This window comes from Bos grunniens, chromosome 29 (genome assembly GCF_055505025.1).
Source record: "Bos grunniens cultivar Pamir isolate PY7600 chromosome 29, Bosgru_T2T1.0, whole genome shotgun sequence".
NCBI classification, from domain to species: Eukaryota; Metazoa; Chordata; class Mammalia; order Artiodactyla; family Bovidae; genus Bos; species Bos grunniens.
This window is the reverse complement of record NC_141193.1, coordinates 30,902,451-30,922,465: the sequence shown is the minus strand read 5'-3', so window position 1 is coordinate 30,922,465 and position 20,015 is coordinate 30,902,451. Positions and strand designations below refer to the sequence as shown.

General features: G+C 37.3%; 1 protein-coding gene across 2 annotated transcripts in view; it reads right to left on the bottom strand.

The window, feature by feature from the left end:
- The window catches only part of LUZP2 (leucine zipper protein 2), a 514,336-nt gene that overhangs the window by 247,924 nt on the left and 246,397 nt on the right, over nt 1–20,015 (bottom strand). For both annotated transcript variants that reach the window (XM_086383024.1, XM_086383025.1), the window contains exon 5: nt 13,343–13,405. In XM_086383024.1, the coding sequence (XP_086239150.1) occupies nt 13,343–13,405 (63 nt within the window). The remainder of the gene's footprint in view (nt 1–13,342; nt 13,406–20,015) is intronic.

The following is a 20,015-nucleotide window of genomic DNA, read 5'->3' as shown; positions in this document are numbered from 1 at the left end:
CTAAAGATCGTAATTTAGGAAGCCTCCTTCCTACCAAATTAGGTTTTACTCTCCATCTTACAGAATGTTGATCCTGAAAAGAAAAAAATAAATTCCCCTAAAAGAGAGGTATCCCTAGAGGACACAGGCAAGGTAGTCTTTAGTTATTTTTGTAAAAAGTTGCCATGTATCACGAACTAAATTAGAAACTGGGGATACATAGAGAACAAATAGAAACTTGCCCCTCTCTACCACAGACAAGTTCAATGCAGTGTGATAACTTTTAAGACGTGAGAAGTGTAGAGCAGAACCAGAGCATATAGAGCAGACACTGATCTAGTTCTGACAAGGAGTGCAGGGACGAAGCAGAGAGGTCCACAGATGTCGCAGGATAAAGATCCAGGTATGGAGACAAGGCTGTGCCTTATCCCAGCACCAGTAGAAGACAAGACAGAGACAAGCTGGCAAGGTCTCTCGAATAAGATATAGAACAGATCCTAAAAGTAAAGAATGTTTGACCTGAAAAGAGTTTCTGGACTGATCAAGAACTCATCACTTAGTTGAATGAATAAAGACAACTCCAGTTACTTGGTGAGAAAGAATTAACTATTTAAAAGAACAACTACAGTCTTCTGCTTTTTATATAGCCATGAACTCAGAGTTTTGATCATATCCACTGTCTATAATATACTCGTGTAGCCCTGACTAACTGAAAATCATGCTAGGGGCTAGAAATGTGATACCTTGAAAAGTGAGTATGTTTCTAGCTAAAAACCATTTGTTCTATTACCAAATAAAAGACTGGGAGAATGGACATTGGTGGACATATGGTTGCTTCTACCACACTTGCCTTCTTTTAAATTCTGCTGGTGACCAGGAGAGGTAGTGACTAGAAGACAGTATGTCAATAGGATACATACATAAAGAATAAAATACAACTTTTCTGCTTAAATCTAGAAAAGTGTGAAATGCATGAACTTTTGAAATTGTCTATAAAAAGTAGTTTGAGATATACAGGTTAAAAAACTAAAATTTATCCTAAGCAAACTATCATTTAATAGCCCAATTGCAGCCACAGGAGAAGGCTATATTTTAATGTCCAAATAATTCAAAATGCTTATCAGCACAGTCATTTTGATATGAAAACTTACTCCTCAAACTTGGAAAATATTATAATTTTATTTGTAAATATGATATCAATTGATACTTGAGATTTTTGATGGTTTTATCTTTAAGTTAGTTTATTTAAAAATTATATCTAGTAACATCAGATAACTTTGAATTGTGAGTTATAATTCTGTCATCTCATTTAGAAAAAAAAAGGTAAATATAATTTTATTAAAAGCCCAGAGGAGTAGTTTTTTGTCATGTCAACAGAGGTATGATTTTATCTAGAAAGAAAAAAATCCATGGAAACATATAAGAGGTGTAACATCCAATGTAACAGAAACAGCTCTATGAAGAATACAAAGAGAGGTTTATTTTCTCACGGCTGTAGCAAGACTAGGGAGCTTACCTGCATGTGATATTTAGAAAGATGAAAAGAGACAGTTATTTAGGTGGTTATTTTCACATTTATTTCAAAGTCAATAGTCATGGGACTAGAACTCCAAGGAGAGTGAGAAAAGCACCTTAAATGGAGAAGAAAAATTGAGTGCTTAGTTCCTCCTCCACTTTTCTAGCTCTGTGAAACTAAGCAGCTTGAAAAGTCTCTAAGAGTTCATTTTCCTTTTCTCTTTCTTCCATTTCAGAATATGTTCTGCTTCATGGCTGGATTGGGCAAAAGAACTTGCCACCAAGAAGTGCAAATACACGTGTAACTTATCAGCCATAGCGGTTCAATGACAGTGGCAGTCTTTATTCCTTCTTTGGTGAGAGATTCTTTACTGTTAAAATACGTAAATCTAGCAATAAAACAGTCAACAAGTACTTGTTTGGACTTGTTTCTTCTCCTTACCTATCATGAAAGCAGTACTTATTCCATCCTCTTATACATGCTTAAATGGATTCTCTCCAAAAATTTTTCTTATACAGGATTCAGAGTGCCAGGAGAAATATCAACAACCTCTGATATGCAGATGATACCACTCTGAAGGCAAAAAGTGAAAAGGAACTAAAGAGCCTCTTGATGAGAGCAAAAGAGGAGAGTGAAAAAGCTGGCTTAAAACTCAGAATTCAAAAAACTAAGATTATGGCATCCAGTCCCATCACTTCATGGCAAATAAATGGGGCAAAAATAGAAACAGTGACAGACTTTATTTTCTTGAGCTCCAAAATCAATGCAGATGTTGACTGCCGCCATGAAATTAAAAGGCACTTGCTCCTTGGAAGAAAAGCTATGACCAACCTAGATAGCATATTAAAAAGCAGGGACATCACTTTGCTGACAAAGGTCCATCTAGTCAAAGCTATGGTTTTTCCAGTAGTCATGCATGTATGTGAGAGTTGGACCATAAAGAAGGCTGAGTGCTGAAGAATTAATGCTTTCAAACTATGGTTTTGGAGAAGACTCTTGAGAGTCCCTTGGACTGCAGGGAGACTCAATCAGTCCATCCTAAAGGAAATCAGTCCTGAATATTCATTGGAAGGACTGATGCTGAAGCTGAGGCTTCAATCCTTTGGCCACCTGTGAAGAGCTGACTCACTGGAAAAGACCTTGATGCTGGGAAAGACAGAGGGCGGGAGGAGAAAGGGGCAACAGAGGATGAGATGGTTGGATGGTATCACTGACTCAAATTGACATGAGTTTCAGCAAACTCTGGGAGATGGTGAAGGACAGGGAAGCCTGGTATGCTAGAGTGCATGAGATCGCAAAGAGTTGGACACGACTGAGTGAACAATAACTAGTTGTAGCATCTTTACAACACTCTCCCCCATCCATATGCAGTCTGTGTCCTTGAGTAAAGACTACTTAAGGTTAAGGGATGGAACTGTTTTCAAGATAGGACATTATGATGGTTAGGCAGTAGGTTCCAGTGCTGATGTTGGTTTGGACCCTTGATGCAAAAAAGAGGGATAACAGGGTGAAAAAAAAAAAGTTGCTCAGTCATGTCTGACTCTTTGCAACCCCACAGACTATATAGCCTGTCCGGCTCCTCTCTCCATGGAATTCTCCAGACAAGAACACTGAAGTGGGTAGCCATTTCCTTCTCCAGGGGATCTTTCCAACCCAGGGACAGACCTGGGTCTTCTGCATTGCAGGCAGATTCTTTGCCAGCTGAGCTGCCAGGGAAGCCCAGGGGAGTGAAGGAGGGACTGAGAAGCAAATACAAAAGAATGATGACCCTCAAAGACTGAAAACAAAGCAGTTCTTCCATTTTATTGCAGATATAGAGAAGAAGATCATTTACTTAGTATCATGTGACTAAGGCTTCCCTAGTGTCATTTTTATTGAGAAGTTGAATGTGGCAAGTAAACATAAAATGAGAGAAGCAAAGATCCTTAATATGTTTGTTATGAAGGTATAATTATATACAAGGGAGCATTCTTAACAAAGATATGGTAATGCAAATACATCATTCACGACTTGGGACTTGAAATGATTAAAGTATTACTTACATGCTCTGATCTGAGGGTTAGTTAGAAAATGAGCGAGGCTAACAGGGACTAATAGAAGTGTTTTATGGCTTTCTTTATACATTTTACTTTATCAGTCCAATAGCTCGTTACTCTTTTGCAACGAATCTTTCTTTCCTGTGGGAAATCATCTAAATTTTGAGTCAAGTTGATCCCATCAAGAAAGGATAGAAATGTGACTCAGACTTGGCCAAAGTGCTCATTCCCTGGCCATGGTGACTGATCTGGGCATACAAACAATTTAGACTCTTTCCTGGGGTTTTTCTGCTCATGCAATCTAAAAAGGCAGTCTCGCTTGGCTATTTTTGCTAAGCTGGTAGAATATCAGTCAAACAGTTCTTGGAATTCCTGTTTGCCATGTGGAGAGAGACGTGATGAGAGATGGAATGAGACTGTCTATAAGTTATAGAGACAGAGTCCTGTCTTACCTTGGTATTTTTATTTAAATGAAGTATGGAATTTTAGTGTATTTGTGTTTAAGACTGTTCCCTAAGCAAACATTTGTCCATAGTATTGCTTACTGATGAACCCATTTTGCCTCAGCACCCAATGAGAATAATAACTATGATGATGATAATAATTTCCTTTTGTTACAAGCTAAATGTCTAAGCATATGCTAAATGTCTTTCATATTTTGTTTTTTCATTTACTAAATCAATAATATTCTTAGGTGTTTAAAACTTATAAAATGATGTTTTACAGAAGATGCAAAATTAATAAACAAAACATTCCCCTTACCTGAAGCATGAGAGAATAATAGATATTCCTTATCACAGATAGAAACAGTGACCCAGATGCAGTCAGGGGCACAAGACATAATTTCAAAGGAAAATTATTCCTAAAATTGGGGACAATGTTAGCATCTAGACAACATTCTCAAGAAGGAAGTTTGAACTTGGTGGAATTAACTGATTGCAACAGTAAATAAAATGAGATTTTAGGTAGACTGTAATCTCTCATAAGCAGTCCTGGTTTATTTCAGAAATGCTGAGTAAAAATTCTGTGTCCTTGTAAACCAGGAAGTTTGTTGTAATTGTATCTGATAGTGGAACTTTTCAGATTTATTTTTCTGTTTTTTTTACCCTGGCTGTATCAATCAGTTTGGCTGCTTCCAACCCATTTTTTATAACACATACTTACAGCATTGATTTTAGGGCCAAAAAAAGTATTATTTGCAAGTTAACTGGCTGAAATTGGATTCATCTACAATCATAAAAATTAACTACTTCCTTCACAGCAACTAAAAATCTTTTCATCTACAAGAAAACTTCTGAGGTATTCACCTTTTTTAAGCTTGCTTTCTTGGTTATGAATAAATAGCCATAAGTTCTAAGCACTTTTCTTTTGAAACTCACCCTTCAATGATATTTTCAGTGGCCACCACACTGAAGATATTGCCTTCATCTGCCCCTTTACAGTATTTTATTGTAAAATGCTAATGCTAATTTCAATCTGTTTTTATTGTAGATAAACAAAATCCATGGCTCCTCTGTCCATGGGATTCGCCAGGCAAGAATACTGGAGTGGGTTGCCATGCCCTCCTCCAGGGGATCTTCCTGATCCAGGGATCAAGTCGGTGTCTCTTATGTCTCTTGCATTGGCAGGTGGGTTCTTTACCACTAGCGCCACCTGGTAAGCCCGACAAACCTTACATATGGATCTAAATAAGCAGTATGAAAAGTACTTCCATAGACAGATTCGCATCTAATAAAACTGTTTCTCTTTCACTATTAAAATATTGAGTAAGACTTATACCTAGTAAAATGTTCCCTCCTTTCCTGTTCAAAAAAAAAAAAAAAAAAAAAGGCCTAAGCTGTTTACCTAAAATATATAAAATGGCATAGATGGTAGGTAGGTAGAGTTGTTTGAATTGTATCACCCTAAAATTCATGTCTATCTGGAAGTTCAAGTTGTGTTCTTATTTATAAGAAATGTTTCTGTACATGTAATTAAGATAAAATCAGGTTATACTGGATGATGGTGGGTCCCAAATCCAATAACAGGTGTCCATAAAGAAGAGGAGAAAAAAAAGAGATTCACAGACAAGGCCACAGGAAGACGAAGAAGAGATTCTTGACAAGCTGAAGAATGTCAAGGATTGCCAGGAGGCACCAGGAAGTAGGAAGCAGTGAAGCACGATTACTCTCCAGAACCTTCAGATGGAGCACGGCCTTGTCGCACTTTTTTGATTTTAGACTTCTATCCTTTGAACTGTGAGAGAGTACACTCTTATTGTTCTAAGCCACCCAGCTTACGTTCCTTTATTTCAGTAGCCCTAGGACTTAGTACACATGGGTTACAATAAACTTTAGACACTAGATACACAATTAACCAAGATAACCAGTTGGCCAACGTCTCTCGGAAATAATCACTTTAATAAAGTGAGAAAGTTGTAATGAAATTATTTGAAAACATCTCAGGCATGTCCTTGACTCAGTACATATTTGACTCAAAATGATTAATCTGTAGGCAAGCATGAGAATCCATCTCAGAATGGTGACCCTGGAGCACTCTATCACATTATGAAATATCCCATCAGTTTCACTTGAGGGTGCTTATTGAGGCAAGAAGACAGAATAATTTGTTTTACAGACACTTGCAGCCACAAGAATTGAACCAAAATGGGTTTTCTTCTTTAACTTTACTAGAGCTTTCTCTAGATCAGAGGTTATTGACCTTTATTATTTTTTGTTTCAGTCATGGACTCTCCCTGAGAATCTATATCCCGTCTTTGAAAAATACAGTATGTACTTTCACGTTTTTTTTTTTTTTTTCCTGTTATCTAATAATCTCTGGATGGTCAGATACTCCATGATATCTTGCAGGGTCTCTAACCATCCCTACTGAAGAGAACAGCAAATTAGAGAAACTAGCTTCCATCTCCAACTGTGGACACAGTGGCCAATGTTTATTCAGTTTATTTAATTCACTGGTGCTAAGTATAGGCTTAAGTATGGCTTAAGTTTACTCTCATGTAAACCGAGTTCTGGCCCTGCGTTGTGTGTGTCTGAAAAAATCTGAATTATAACATTTTAGGGAAAATAAGATTATAACTTTGAGGAGTCAGCATCTAGTTGAGGAAATAATTCATACAAAATCAAAGCTAAAGTCAGATGATAAAAGACAGGTAAGAGGCTACATATACACACATGTACACAAATGGATACTCTATAAATGTTACTTGAAGCATATCTCTCAACTACTCACAACCCTTCGATGATGGCTTAACTTATATTCCAGCTAGTTGGCACAGACTCTAATTCTTTTTTAAGAAAAATTAATACACACACAACCACATTTTGTAACATTGTTTCCACAATGTGAGCAGTTTTTTCATAGTGTTAATCCCCTTTTCCCAAGGAAAAATTAAAGCAAACAAGTTAGAAATAAAACAAACAAATCCTCTCTGTTTCTAAAGTTCATTGCAGCTCTTGGGAAAACAAAACTTAGTTTATGTTTTGCTAATTAGACATGATCCCTGAAAAATGTAGATACAGCAATTAGTTACATGGGTTAGATGTTATCCATTGTCTGATACACAGGGTTATGGTTATGCGATCCTGGAGTCCCCTGTGATGGAAAGGTAACGTTGGCTGGCAGCTTCTTAATCTTGGCAGAGGTAGCCCTGCCCTGAGAGAGCCAACTCTGAGGTTTGTTTGTGGAGTTGTTCCTAAAGCTTAGTCTACAAACTGTATGTACACCTCTCCTAACACATTGCTGAGGTCTCTAAATGGCTTAATAAGTCATTTTCTTATCAGAGGTTGCTTTTTTTCACATCTGAGAACAGTGACTGATACATGGCCCCTAAAAACCCATGTTTTACTTTTCCTATAACTGCATATGTGTCAATGGTTGTTTGGAATGCTTTGAAAATCCACAGATCGGCCAGTGACTTGACCTCTAGCAAAGTTTTTTAGCCAGGCTTTATAACAATAGAAATAGATCAAAACATTAAAGAAGATTAAATCAGTTATTAGTAGGAGATAAAGAGGGCAGGTTAATATTTCAAAGTTGGGTTAAACTATATGAGTCATGTGAAAAACAAATGAGCAAAATAATTGAGAGACCAGAAAGAAAGAAAATCAGAGCCATGAAATAGTGTGAGGGAAAACCTGCTATAGAGAGTAGTTTTTTTTGCCACATCTAATTTCTATCACTGGACAGAGTAAGTTTCAGTTTTAGGTGTCTGACTTCATGATTACTACTTTTAAAAAACATGATTTCTTATTTTTATTCTTACCTTGAACTATCTTGAATAATTTTCATGGAAACAATCAATCATAAGCATCTATACTAAAACTAACCATCACAGAAAAGAGTAGGGGTTGGGGGGTAAGCAAAATATCAATAATGCCAGATATGCAGATGACCGGAGAAGGCAATGGCAACCCACTCCAGTACTCTTGTCTGGAAAATCCCATGGACGGAGGAGCCTAGTAGGCTGTAGTCCATGGGCTCGGGAAGAGTCGGACATGACTGAGTGACTTCACTTTCACTTTTCACTTCCATGCATTGGAGAAGAAAATGGCAACCCACTCTAGTGTTCTTGCCTGGAGAATCCCAGGCACAGTGGAGCCTGGTGGGCTTCCGTCTATGGGGTTGCACCGAGTCGGACATGACTGAAGTGACTTAGCAGCAGCAGCAGCAGCAGCATGCAGATGACACCACCCTTATGGCAGAAAGTGAAGAGGAACTAAAAAGCCTCTTGATGAAAGTGAAAGAGGAGAGTGAAAAAGTTGGCTTACAGCTCAACACTCAGAAAACTAAGATTATGGTATCTGGTCCCGTCACTTCATGGCAAAGTGAAAGTGAAGTCCCTCAGTCATGTCCAACTCTTTGCGACCCCATGGACTGCAGCTGACCAGGCTCCTCCATCCATGGGATTTTCCAGGCAAGAATAGTGGAGTGGATTGCCATTTCCTTCTCCATTTATGGCAAATAGATGGAGAAACAGTGGAAACCATGGCTGACTTTATTCTTCTGGGCTCCAAAATCACTGCAGATGGTGACTGCAGCCATTAAATTAAAAGACACTTACTCCTTGGAAGGAAAGTTATGACCAACCTAGATAGCATATTGAAAAGCAGAGACATTACTTTGCCAACAAAGGTCTGATTATGGTTTTTCCAGTGGTCATGTATGGATGTGAGAGTTGGACTATAAAGAAAGCTAAGTGCCAAAGAATTGATGCTTTTGAACTGTGGTGTTGGAGAAGACTCTTGAGAGTCCTTTGGACTGCAAGGAGATCCAACCAGTCCATCCTAAAGGAGATCAGTCCTGGGTGTTCTTTGGAAGGGCTGATGGTAAAGCTGAAACTCCAGTACTTTGGCTACCTGATGCAAAGAGCTGACTCATTTGAAAAGACCCTGATGCTGGGAAAGACTGAGGGCAGGAGGAGAAGGGAATGACAGAGGATGAGATGGTTAGATGGCATCACCGACTCAATGGACATGAGTTTGGGTAAACTCTGGGATTTGGTGATGGACAGGGAGGCCTGGCGTGCTGCAATTCATGGGTCGCAAAGAGTTGGACACGACTGAGCGACTGAACTGAACTGAACTCACTAATTTAATACAGAATATAATTTAATATAGTATTAATATATGTTTTAATATTAATCTAATTCTAGTACTACTGGGCTTCCCAGGTGGCACTAGTGGTAAAAAAAATTCACCTGCAAATACAAGAGATGTAGGAGACACAGGTTCAATTCCTGGGTTGGGAAGATCCCCTGGAGTAGGAAATGGCAATGTACTCCAGTATTCTTGCCAGGAAAATTCCATGGAGAAAGGAACCCAGCAGGCTGCAGTCCATGGGGCCACAAAGAATTAAACAGGACTGAGCACAGTTCGAATATTTCCAGCTATGTGTTCCTTTAAAAAATTCTGAATATTATCGAACTTTCACATTTCATTAAGGAGTTTCAAACAAATCAGAAATGCTTGTCCCAATGCTTAATTCTTCCTCATATTTCAATAACTATGTATTATCCTATTTCTCCCCTGAGCCTTTCCTATGTCTAGGACCACTATGTGAAAGTTGCTCAGTCGTGCCCGACTCTTTGCAACACCATGGACTATACAGTCCGTGGAAGTCTCCAGACCAGAATCCTGGAGTGGGTAGTCTTTCCTTTCTCCAGTGGATCTCCCCAACCCCGGGATCAAACCAAGGTCTCCCACATTACAGGCAGATTCTTTACCAGCTGAGCCACAAAGGAAGCCCCAAATAACTGGACTGAGTGGCCTATCCCTTCTCCAACAGATCTTCCCGACCCAGGAATTGAACTGGGGTCTCCTGCATTGCAGGCAGATTCTTTACTAACTAGAGAGACTTATTTTATCCTATAAGAAACAACAGATAAAATTACGAAAATTAGAAGTGACAATGGAGAGAAGTTGTTTTAAATGTGCAAATCAAAGAGAATTCTAAGCTTTGGTGCAACTTTTCATATTTGTTATAACTATATAATACCCAAATACAAACTGCAAAATAATTAAGTGTAAAAATGGATGACCTTGGCTCAGATCATAAACTCTTATTGCAAAATTCAGACTGAAATTGAAGAATGTAGGGGGAAAAAAAAAAAAACACAAAACACTAGGCCATTCAGGTATGACCTAAAACCAATCCCTTACAATTATACAGTTCAGTTCAGTTCAGTTGCTCAGTCGTTTCTGACTCTCTGCGACCCCATGAATTGCAGCACGCCAGGCCTCCCTGTCCATCACCAACTCCCGGAGTTCACTCAGACTCATGTCCAACGAGTCAGTGATACCATCCAGCCATCTCATCCTCTGTCGTCCCCTTCTCCTCCTGCCCCCAATCCCTCCCAGCATCAGAGTCTTTTCCAATGAGTCAACTCTTATGAGGTGGCCAAAGTACTGGAGTTTCAGCCTTAGCATCATTCCTTGCAAAGAAATCCCAGGGTTGATCTCCTTCAGAATGGACTGATTGGATCTCCTTGCAGTCTAAGGGACTCTCAAGAGTCTTCTCCAACACCACAGTTCAAAGGCATCAATTCTTCGGCACTTAGCCTTCTTCACAGTCCAACTCTCACATCCATACAGTGGAAGTGACAAATAGATTCAAGGGATTAGATCTGATAGACAGAGTACCTGAAGAACTATGGATGGAGATTCATGACATTGTACAGGAGGCAGGGATCAAGACCATCCCCAAGAAAAAGAAATGCAAAAAGGCAAAATGGTTGTCTGAGGGGGCCTTACAAATAGCTGTGAAAAGAAGAGAAGTGAAAAGCAAAGGAGAAAAGGAAAGATATACCCATTTGAATGAAGAGTTTCAAAGAACAGCAAGGGGAGATAAGAAAGTCTTTCTCAGTAATCAATGCAAAGAAATAGAAGGAAACACATAATGGGAAAGACTACACACCTCTTCAAGAGAATTAGAGATACCAAGGGAACATTTCATGCAAAGATGGCAACCATAAAGGACAGAAATGGTATGGACCTAACAGAAGCAGATGTTAAGAAGAAGTGGCAAGAAAACACGAAAGAACTATAAAAAAAATATCTTAATGACCCATATAATCACAATGGTGTGATCACTCACCTAGAGCCAGACATCATGCACGAGACTTCAATCTTCTCCCCCAAATCCCTTTATACGCATATGATCTCCCTCACCGCTTCACATTTTGTTTAATCAATTTACCTTTTTATTTTCTTACTTATGAACAAAAATCTTCTGGGCAGTGGACATCCATATACTTTTACTGTGTAGAGTATGGATCCATTATTTTGTTCAATTTCTACATAATGATTATTTGTCAAAACAATAAATCTAAAATTTTAAGGAATTCATACAAACGAGTTAAACTAAAAGCATTCAGTTTAGAAGTTCATCACTAGGTTTTGTTAGAGAAGTCAATAACTTTTTCCGGTTATCAATTATCATCTTGCAGATTTTCAATAGGATGAAAGTAAAGAGCAAATTTACTTATCAGACTTACATTTGGCAGTCATTACTTCTGAAGAGTTGTACTGCTTTTAGAATTATTCTAATCTACACACTAGAAAATTAATATTAAACTTAAAATATATCCCCTGTTTTTATTTATTATTTTATTAATAAAATAAAATATTTTATTAATCCTCATCTGTACCTGTTATGAATAATTTATAGTTTGATTATGAAAAAGCTTCCTCACTGGTTGAATTCTAAATTAAAAAAAATTATCTATGATTAAAAGTTAACTGATAATACATATACAGAGATATAAATTAGCCCATGATCCTCTCATTATTATACAACCAAGTTTATATTTTTGTGTGTATGTGTATGGGTGTCTGTGTACAAACCCAGATGTATTTTCTTTCTGATTTTAATAATGGTTTTAATTTTGTTTTAAATATTCCTTTTACCTTAAATGACCCATGGTAACTTTTATTTTTTTTTATTTTATTTTATTTAACTTTACAACATTGTATTGGTTTTGCCATATATCAGAATGAATCTGCCACAGGTATACATGTGTTCCCCATCCTGAACCCTCCTCCCTCCTCCCTCCCCGTACCATCCCTCTGGGTCGTCCCAGTGCACAAGCCCATGGTAAGTTTTAGACTTGAGTAGTCTAGCCCTCTCTGAGCCCCAGTGAACAAGAAATTATCTAGTAAGCCCAGTGTTTCAGTAACTCTACTTTGCTGACATTTTCCACTATAAACATTAAATCCAGGAAGATTTAGACCTCAGGAAAAACATTATCAAGTTCATCTCATTAGACTTTCTTCAGAAGAGTTAGAGGAAAAAATCATTAGCAAGAAATGGAAATATAACAGAATCATAAGAAAGCCACTTAAAACTTTCCTTGTTTTCCTTTATCATTTTTTTGCATGTATGATAAATCATTTTAATGTAATAATCAGAGGACAAATGCTAAATCTTGATACCAAGACATTTATAAAGAGTGTTTTTCAACCTGGACATAAAAGTAGTATCAATTTAGGAATAATGTAGCTCATCTGTTGCTGCAATGCTTCAACAAAAAAATTGAAGAAGGAAAGAAGGGAGGGAGGGAGTAAGGAAGGAAGGAAAGTAAAGGAGAATAGTAAAGGGTAAAGCAATTGACTGAGATTTAAAATTAACCTAGTGGGGTTGATCAAAGAAGATGCATGATTAATTATAGTTTAATTAATGGTTTAATAGTCCTACATAACTAACTGCAGTCAAGAAAAAAAGAAATAAAGAGGTGGAATATAAATGTGAAAAAATTTAGAAAATAAAGTAGTTGTATAACAAGATAGACAAAAAAATCAAAAGAGAAAAAAATGCACACAGCATTTTATAGGGTCCTTATATTTTAAAGACTGTAAGGAGAGTAGTTACAACTTATTTGCTTGTATTCAAGTCTCTTTAGTTTAAAATTATCTCACATAATTTTTTGATTCTAGATTGGCTTTTCCTAACATGAAGGCCATTTCTAATTAACTTTCTTCATCAGCTCCTGTGCCAGAATTATGTAGATAAATACATTTATGAAATAAACATAATTTTTAATATTGTCAAAACAAAATATTATTAGAAGGATAAATAAATTGGAGATTATGAACTAATAACATTGTCACATTTGTGATATCACATATAACACATATCACAATTAAATTAGGAATTATCCTCTCTGGAATTCTTAACCTTATAATTTCTCTCCATTAGTACACAGCTAAAGGCCAAAATCAAATGTGACCAATACTCTAAAGTTTATGGCAAATCAATATTTGTATTTGTGCATATTCTTTGACTTCCATAAAACTCCCTAAAATATAAGTCTTACCTCATTCTGGAGATCTCGAATCATTTTGCTCTTTCTTTCCATTTCAGTCTTTAGAAAATTAATCTGAAAATAAAGAGGATACTATGTAGATGCATTTCACATTCATTTCTATAGCTTTTATGTTTATTTTTACAATTTTTGAAGTATAACCTAATGATTATCTCTGTCAACAAATATGGAAAAAGAACAAAGGATTAAAATTTTCATTAACCAAACTTTTATTGCCCAATTCATAAATATATCTGCTAATTATATAAAAATACTCTTTTTCTTATGTAATGAGATATTGTATTTTAATTGAGAAATGCACGTTATGACTATGATTCTTTCACTGGTATAAAGCTTAATTTTTAAAAATATGGTTCCTAAACACAGCTAGAGTCTAGGGTTGGGCCTAGGAATTTCTTTTATTAAAACACTCTCCAGGTATTTCTGACACATGGCCAAGTATGAACGGAATTGCACAGTGACACTCCTCACCTGAAGCATGGACCCTTATAAATACTGTGCTAAAGAAACCAAGAAGTTTCTGCCTATATACAATATTGTTGAAATCTATAACCAAATGGTAACAAAATCTAAATCAAACAATTTTTGATGGTCAAACTACATATAAAATAGAAGCAGAAGCCTGAGAACTATGTCCATCATTTCGGCCATAACAATTTTCAAAGTTAAGTTTGAATCATGAAGGTACTGACAGCAACCTGAAAATGTGAGTTATACTCATTTCAGTTTGATGGATAAAACAAAGTTATCACTAGAAGGACTTGATGACAATCAAAATTAGATATGTGTGCAAAGCAGTAGTATCTGTCTCCCCCAAAATAGCTTTTATACCCATTTCTACTGCTCCGGGCTGGTATCAACTTACTGGTTACCACTGTTACGGGCCGGACCAACTCTTGTGGTTCTGTTTATCACTGCAAGATGCCTTCAGCAATAACCGTCAGGCAAGTTTGAAAAAAAAATAAGGGTTTATGACTTATGAGTCCAGGAAATTACGTGGTATAGTTGGAGAGAGTTTGTGAGGAGAGAGAGCGAGAAGGAGTCCATGAACCTGGGGTTTTGCTTTTATTGGGGTGGAGGGTGGGGGCCTAGGGTTTCAGAATGTTCACTCTTTGTTGGTGACTTTAAAATATGAGTGGTGATTTAAAGTGCAGAACAGAAAATCACTAAACAAAACAAAAATCAAGAAGCCCCAAAGGTTAGTTAACAAACTTAAATTAACCAAAACCTCTGGAAAGAAAAAAAAAAAAAATGGCTCACTGGGGAGCAGAGGTGGGAGGTACAGCTGATTCTTCAAGTCAGTGGTTGGCAAAGTGTTTATTGGAGTGGTTGCCTCTTTAAGTGGCCACCACTACAATCAAATCTTTTTTTTTTAATTAAAAAATTTTATTGGAGTATGAGTCAGACACAAACTACAAAAAGAAATGCAAACCATCAGGACTTACAATACTCTACCTCAGTACTTAATGGGCACCAGAAAATTTTGGTATGTACAGATTTGTCTTTAGTTTTGGTTATGAACTACTTAAAGCTGTCTTGCTTGTATGAATAACCTGGTGTTTCAGTGATGCCATGAAAGTCAAAGTGTTAGTCGCTTAGCTGTGTCCAACTCTCTGCAACCTCATGGACTGTAGCCCGCCAGGCTCCTCCGTCCATGGGATTTTCCAGGCAAGAATATTGGAGTGGGTTGAGGTTTCCTTCTCCAGGGGATCTTCCCAATCCACAGATCAAACCCAGGTCTCCCACATTGCAGGCAGATTCTTTACCGTCTGAGCCATCAGGGACCATGGGGACAGTGACTTCATACTATCTTATCAGTGATGCCATAATTTTCCCCAAATCCTCACATTTTGATACTATTTATTATATGTTCTCCATAATTAACACAACTTTAATTAACAGTATAATGAAGATATACTGCAATGTCAAGACTAAAAAAAGGACAGAGACTTGGGAATGCAATGTTCAATTATTCAGGACCTACAATACATTCAGAATATTCAAAAGTCATAGCATTTTGAAACCACTGGTCTAGAATCCCAGCAGGTTTTAAGATTCCTGGAAAATCAGAAGTGAAATAGTTCCGAGAGACAGAAAATAACACTTATTTACATTGAGTAAAGGATAGATGGACATAATTCCTTATTCTTAATGAGAGTCAGAGCTTGAAGCTAATTCTTGCCTTCATACTAATTATGTCTCACTTAGGGCAAGTTAAGCCATAAAAATTAACAAGAGTGGTGAAATGCATCTAGAGAGCATTAATGGATTTAATTACTCCTCTACACCTGATAGATCATCCTTTCTTGCTGTTTGTTAGGTTTTTCATACGGGACACAGTTTGTAAGATTTGCTACTCCATTATCTGCTTAGAGATCAAAACAGATGCTCACATGTTCATAAAAATTATTTGCAAATGGAATTAGATCAAGACAGCTTTATTTTTAATTTTCATTAAAATGCTTTTTCATTTTAATTTTCAAAATTCTGTCTTCTTTTATATTTTGTGATTTAAATGTACTATCACCTTCAAGTTTTATAACGTTTTACTATGGACTTACTGGGGATTCTCAGGTGGTGCTAGTGGTAAAGAACCACCTGCCAATGTAGGAGACAAAAGATGCGAGTTTTATCCCTAGGGTTCTGACTGCTGGGTCAGGAAAATCCCCTGGAGGAGGGCATAGCAACCCACTCCAGTATTTTTGCCTGGAGTAGGAAAAATATGGACAGAGGAGCCTGGCAGGCTGTAGTCTGTAGGGTTGCACAGAGTCGGACTTACTAATATGGGTATTTGCAACATCTTTTGCATAAAATATACAGTCTTCTTTTATGGAAAAAGGCAGAGTAATCAGATATGTAATCAAGGGCAGCACATAAGAGTATTTGCTCCTAAGTCATGACAATATTTACAATATCAAATCCAAATGTTTTCCCTCTAGTTGGGAATGAGCAGTTTAAATTTCTCACTGTCCCCTTCTTATCCAACATTAAACTATATCAACTAGAGTCTTTCTAGCAGAAAGAATAATCACTGAATTATTTGTAACAATTAAACTTATATACTTATTTAATCCTCAATAAGTAGAAAAAGCACAAACCTTTTGAGTCTTTACCAAAGTTTGGAAGTGAGGAGTCCCAGTAGTATGAAATCTATTTTTTTCTAGATTCTACCAGATATACATTAAAAAAACCCACATACTTCTACTAATTAAATATATTTTATTCCCATATTTGTTAAGCTTTCTGTCATTTATTTTTGTACTTTGACTTAGGACTTATTCATCATTCAACTCAAAGCACAAACACATTTCCTTCAAAAGACAAGTATTATTTATTTCCACAGGTGTTTGCATTCATTGATCTTGATGATATATTTTGTTAATATAATCTTTAATTTGCTCTTATAGAATTTTTACATGTACATTCATTAATAGAAAAATAGCTATTAATTTATATATATAGCCATTAATTGATTTTGGAATCATGAGTGATGATGTTCATAAAATTAGATGAAAGTTTTCAACTTTTTTTCTTTTTTTCAGAAAGTATTTGCCTATATTTGAAATTGGGCCTCAGATGGCGCTAGTGGTAAAGAACCTGCCTGCCAGTGCAGGAGACATAAGAGACTTGACTTCTGATCCCTGGGTTGAGAAGACCCCCTGCAGTAGGAAATGGCAAGCCACTCCAGTATTCTTGCCTGGAGAATCACATGGACAGAGAAGCCTGGTGGGCTACAGTCCATGGGGTCACAAAGAATTGGACACAACTGAAGCAAATTAGTCAATATTTGAAATTAGCTGATCTTTAAAAATTGGTAGAAGTCACCTTCTAGCCCTGGAATATATGGGAAAAGAGGTCTTTCAGCATAATAAAATTTTGAATGTATTCAGTTATTCAAGTATTACATTTCTTCTTGCAAAAATGTTAGCATTTTATATTTATTCATCTAGAAATTTACATATACATTTTAAATGTACCAGTGACCTGTTGCTCATAATAACTTATTTTGTTTAATTCCTGTTACGACTATTAGCTCTCTTTTAATTAAACATTTTAAAATTGGAGTCTTTTTATTCTTAATCTTTCTCAAAGCCTATTTATCAGTCTTTTCAAATAACTTAAAAATCCTTTTTTTTCTATTTTATTGTTGTCTTCACCAACTTTTATAATACTCTCTTTCTTACACTGATGTTTTGCTTTTTCAACTTCTTGAATTTTTGTTGCTAGTACTCTGTCTTTCTGGAAAAAATGCATGTAAAGCTCTGAATCTACCTCAACTATTACACTGGCACACAGTGTCTTCATTATTATTATTTCTTTACATATTTTATTATTTCTTAGTAACTAAAGAGTTATTAGGAAATGTTTTATATATTTTCCAAACATAAGGAATTGTTTATTTATTTAAACATTTATTAAAATACATTGAAACTTTTGCTATCAGTAATTTTTTGCCTACATTATTCTTTCAATTGGAACTTTTATTTATTACAATTGTTTTCTTTCTATTGAGTAGATTAAATTTAGTTTCTATTTAAACTATATGCCAGATAACAGTTTTAGGGTAATCATGCATGTTATTTTAATTTGAATCATTCCCCAAATTCTTCAAATAAGGAAACTTGCAGGTTAAAGAACTTAATTTTACAGACAATAGATGGACCACTGGACTTCCCACGTAGCTCAGTGGGTAAAGAAATTGCCTGCAATGCAGGAGACACGAGTCCAGTCCCTGGGTTGGGCAGATCCCCTGGAGGAGGGCAAGGCAACCTGCTCCAGTATTCTTGACTGGAGAATCCCATGGACAGAGGAGCCTGGTGGGTGCAGTCCATGGGGTCACAAAGAGTCGGACATGACTGGAGCGACTGAGCACGCATGTACAGATGAACCACTAGGAATTTAAACCTGAATATTCTTATTCTGTGCTTCCCTGGTGGCTCAGATGGTAAAGCGTCTGCCTGCAATGCAGGAGACCTGGGTTCGATCCCTGGATCGGGAAGTTCCTCTGGAGAAGGAAATGACAACCCACTCCATTTGCCATTTCCATCTTGCCTGGAAAATCCCATGGATAGAGGAGCCTTTCTTTTCTTTCTTTCTTTCTATTCTTATTCTGTAGCACATGTTAGGTTATGAATACATTTAGGGAGTTTCTGGCTCAGTACAGTATTATGGGGTGGGAGAGGAAAATCCTCCCTCAAGATTCAATGCTGAATTTTAAGAAAAGCACTAGAAGGGTTCTGAGAGAGAACTTCTTCTCCCCAACTATGCATTCCTTGTCCCCATTATTCTGATACTTGGCTATTCTAGCTTTGGCTGAGCTCCTTTAAAAATTATAGCTTTCTTCTTTTGGGATGTTAGACACAGTTTGTGTAACATATTAGAGTAAACACAGGTCCATGCCTTGGCTTCTGTAAATATTAACTGTGTAAATACAAGCAACAGTTATTCACTTTCAGTAAAAAAAAAAATTAAAAAAAATAGTGTGCCATTTTGTTGTGAGAATGTGAGAAAATAGTATGTGTGGAAACTTCTATTCTGGTCTAAATGCCATTATTTATGACTGGGCTATGCACAAATTGAGATTAAATATGATAAGTCAAGGCAGAAACGGGATTGCAGTTAGGGTCAGATTTTGAGGGGAGGAATCGACACAGTAGTGCTAAAAATGTGTCTGCTCTTTCATGTGACATGTGTGTCCAAAGAAGGGCTTCCTAGGTGGCACCAGGGCTGAAGAACCTGCCTGCCAATGCAGGAGACGTTAAGAGATGCGGGTTCAATCCCTGACTTGGAAGATCCCCTGGAGAAGGGCATGACAACGCACTCCAGTATTCTTGTCTGGGAAATCCCATGGACAGAGGAGCCTGGTGGGCTACAGTCAGTCCATAGAGTTGCACAGAGTCAGATATGACTGAAGTGACTTAGCACACGCATATGTCCAAAGAGCTAGACACGAGGGTGCACTCTATGTAGGTTTAGGTTAGCAGTGAGTGCTGCCATGGCATAACAGAGAAGAATAAAGGCACTCATCTTTACTGGTGGGCTGGACAGATAACAATGAATTTATTAACAGGAAATAAATCTGTGCCTAGGAAAATCCAGTCATTATTACAAAGACTGTCTCCAGGAAGCAGTTACTCCAGATGACAGACAGGGCTAAGTTTCAGAGGCAAAATTCTATACTCTAATTCAGATTATTCAAGGAGGCCTTGCAAAAGAAAGGCAGGCATTTCTGCCAATTCTCAAAGGAGCTGGGGTCCCATATAATCAACCTGACAAACAGCCCCTATGTCGCAGAGCCTGCTGAAATCATTCAAACTGGCCAATCCTCGACCAGCTTACCTCGCTTAACCTCTTCCTTCCCACAGAAACCACAATAGAGGCTCTTGTCCACAGTTTCTCCACCTTCATTTGCCCCGGGACTGACCTGGGGCTTCCCTGCATGGTCCCAGGTCATGTGCCATGTCACCCTTCTCGGAAACTGTGGGAAATAACTATCTTTCCAAATGTAGTCATTTCCTGATCTGTTGCTCTTGTGTGCTCATGCTGAGTTGCTTTAGTCATGTCCAACTCTTCACAACCCCACGGACTGTAGCCCACCAGGCTCCTTTGTCCATGGGATTCTCCAGGCAAGAATACTGGAGTGGACTGCCATGCCCTCTTCCAG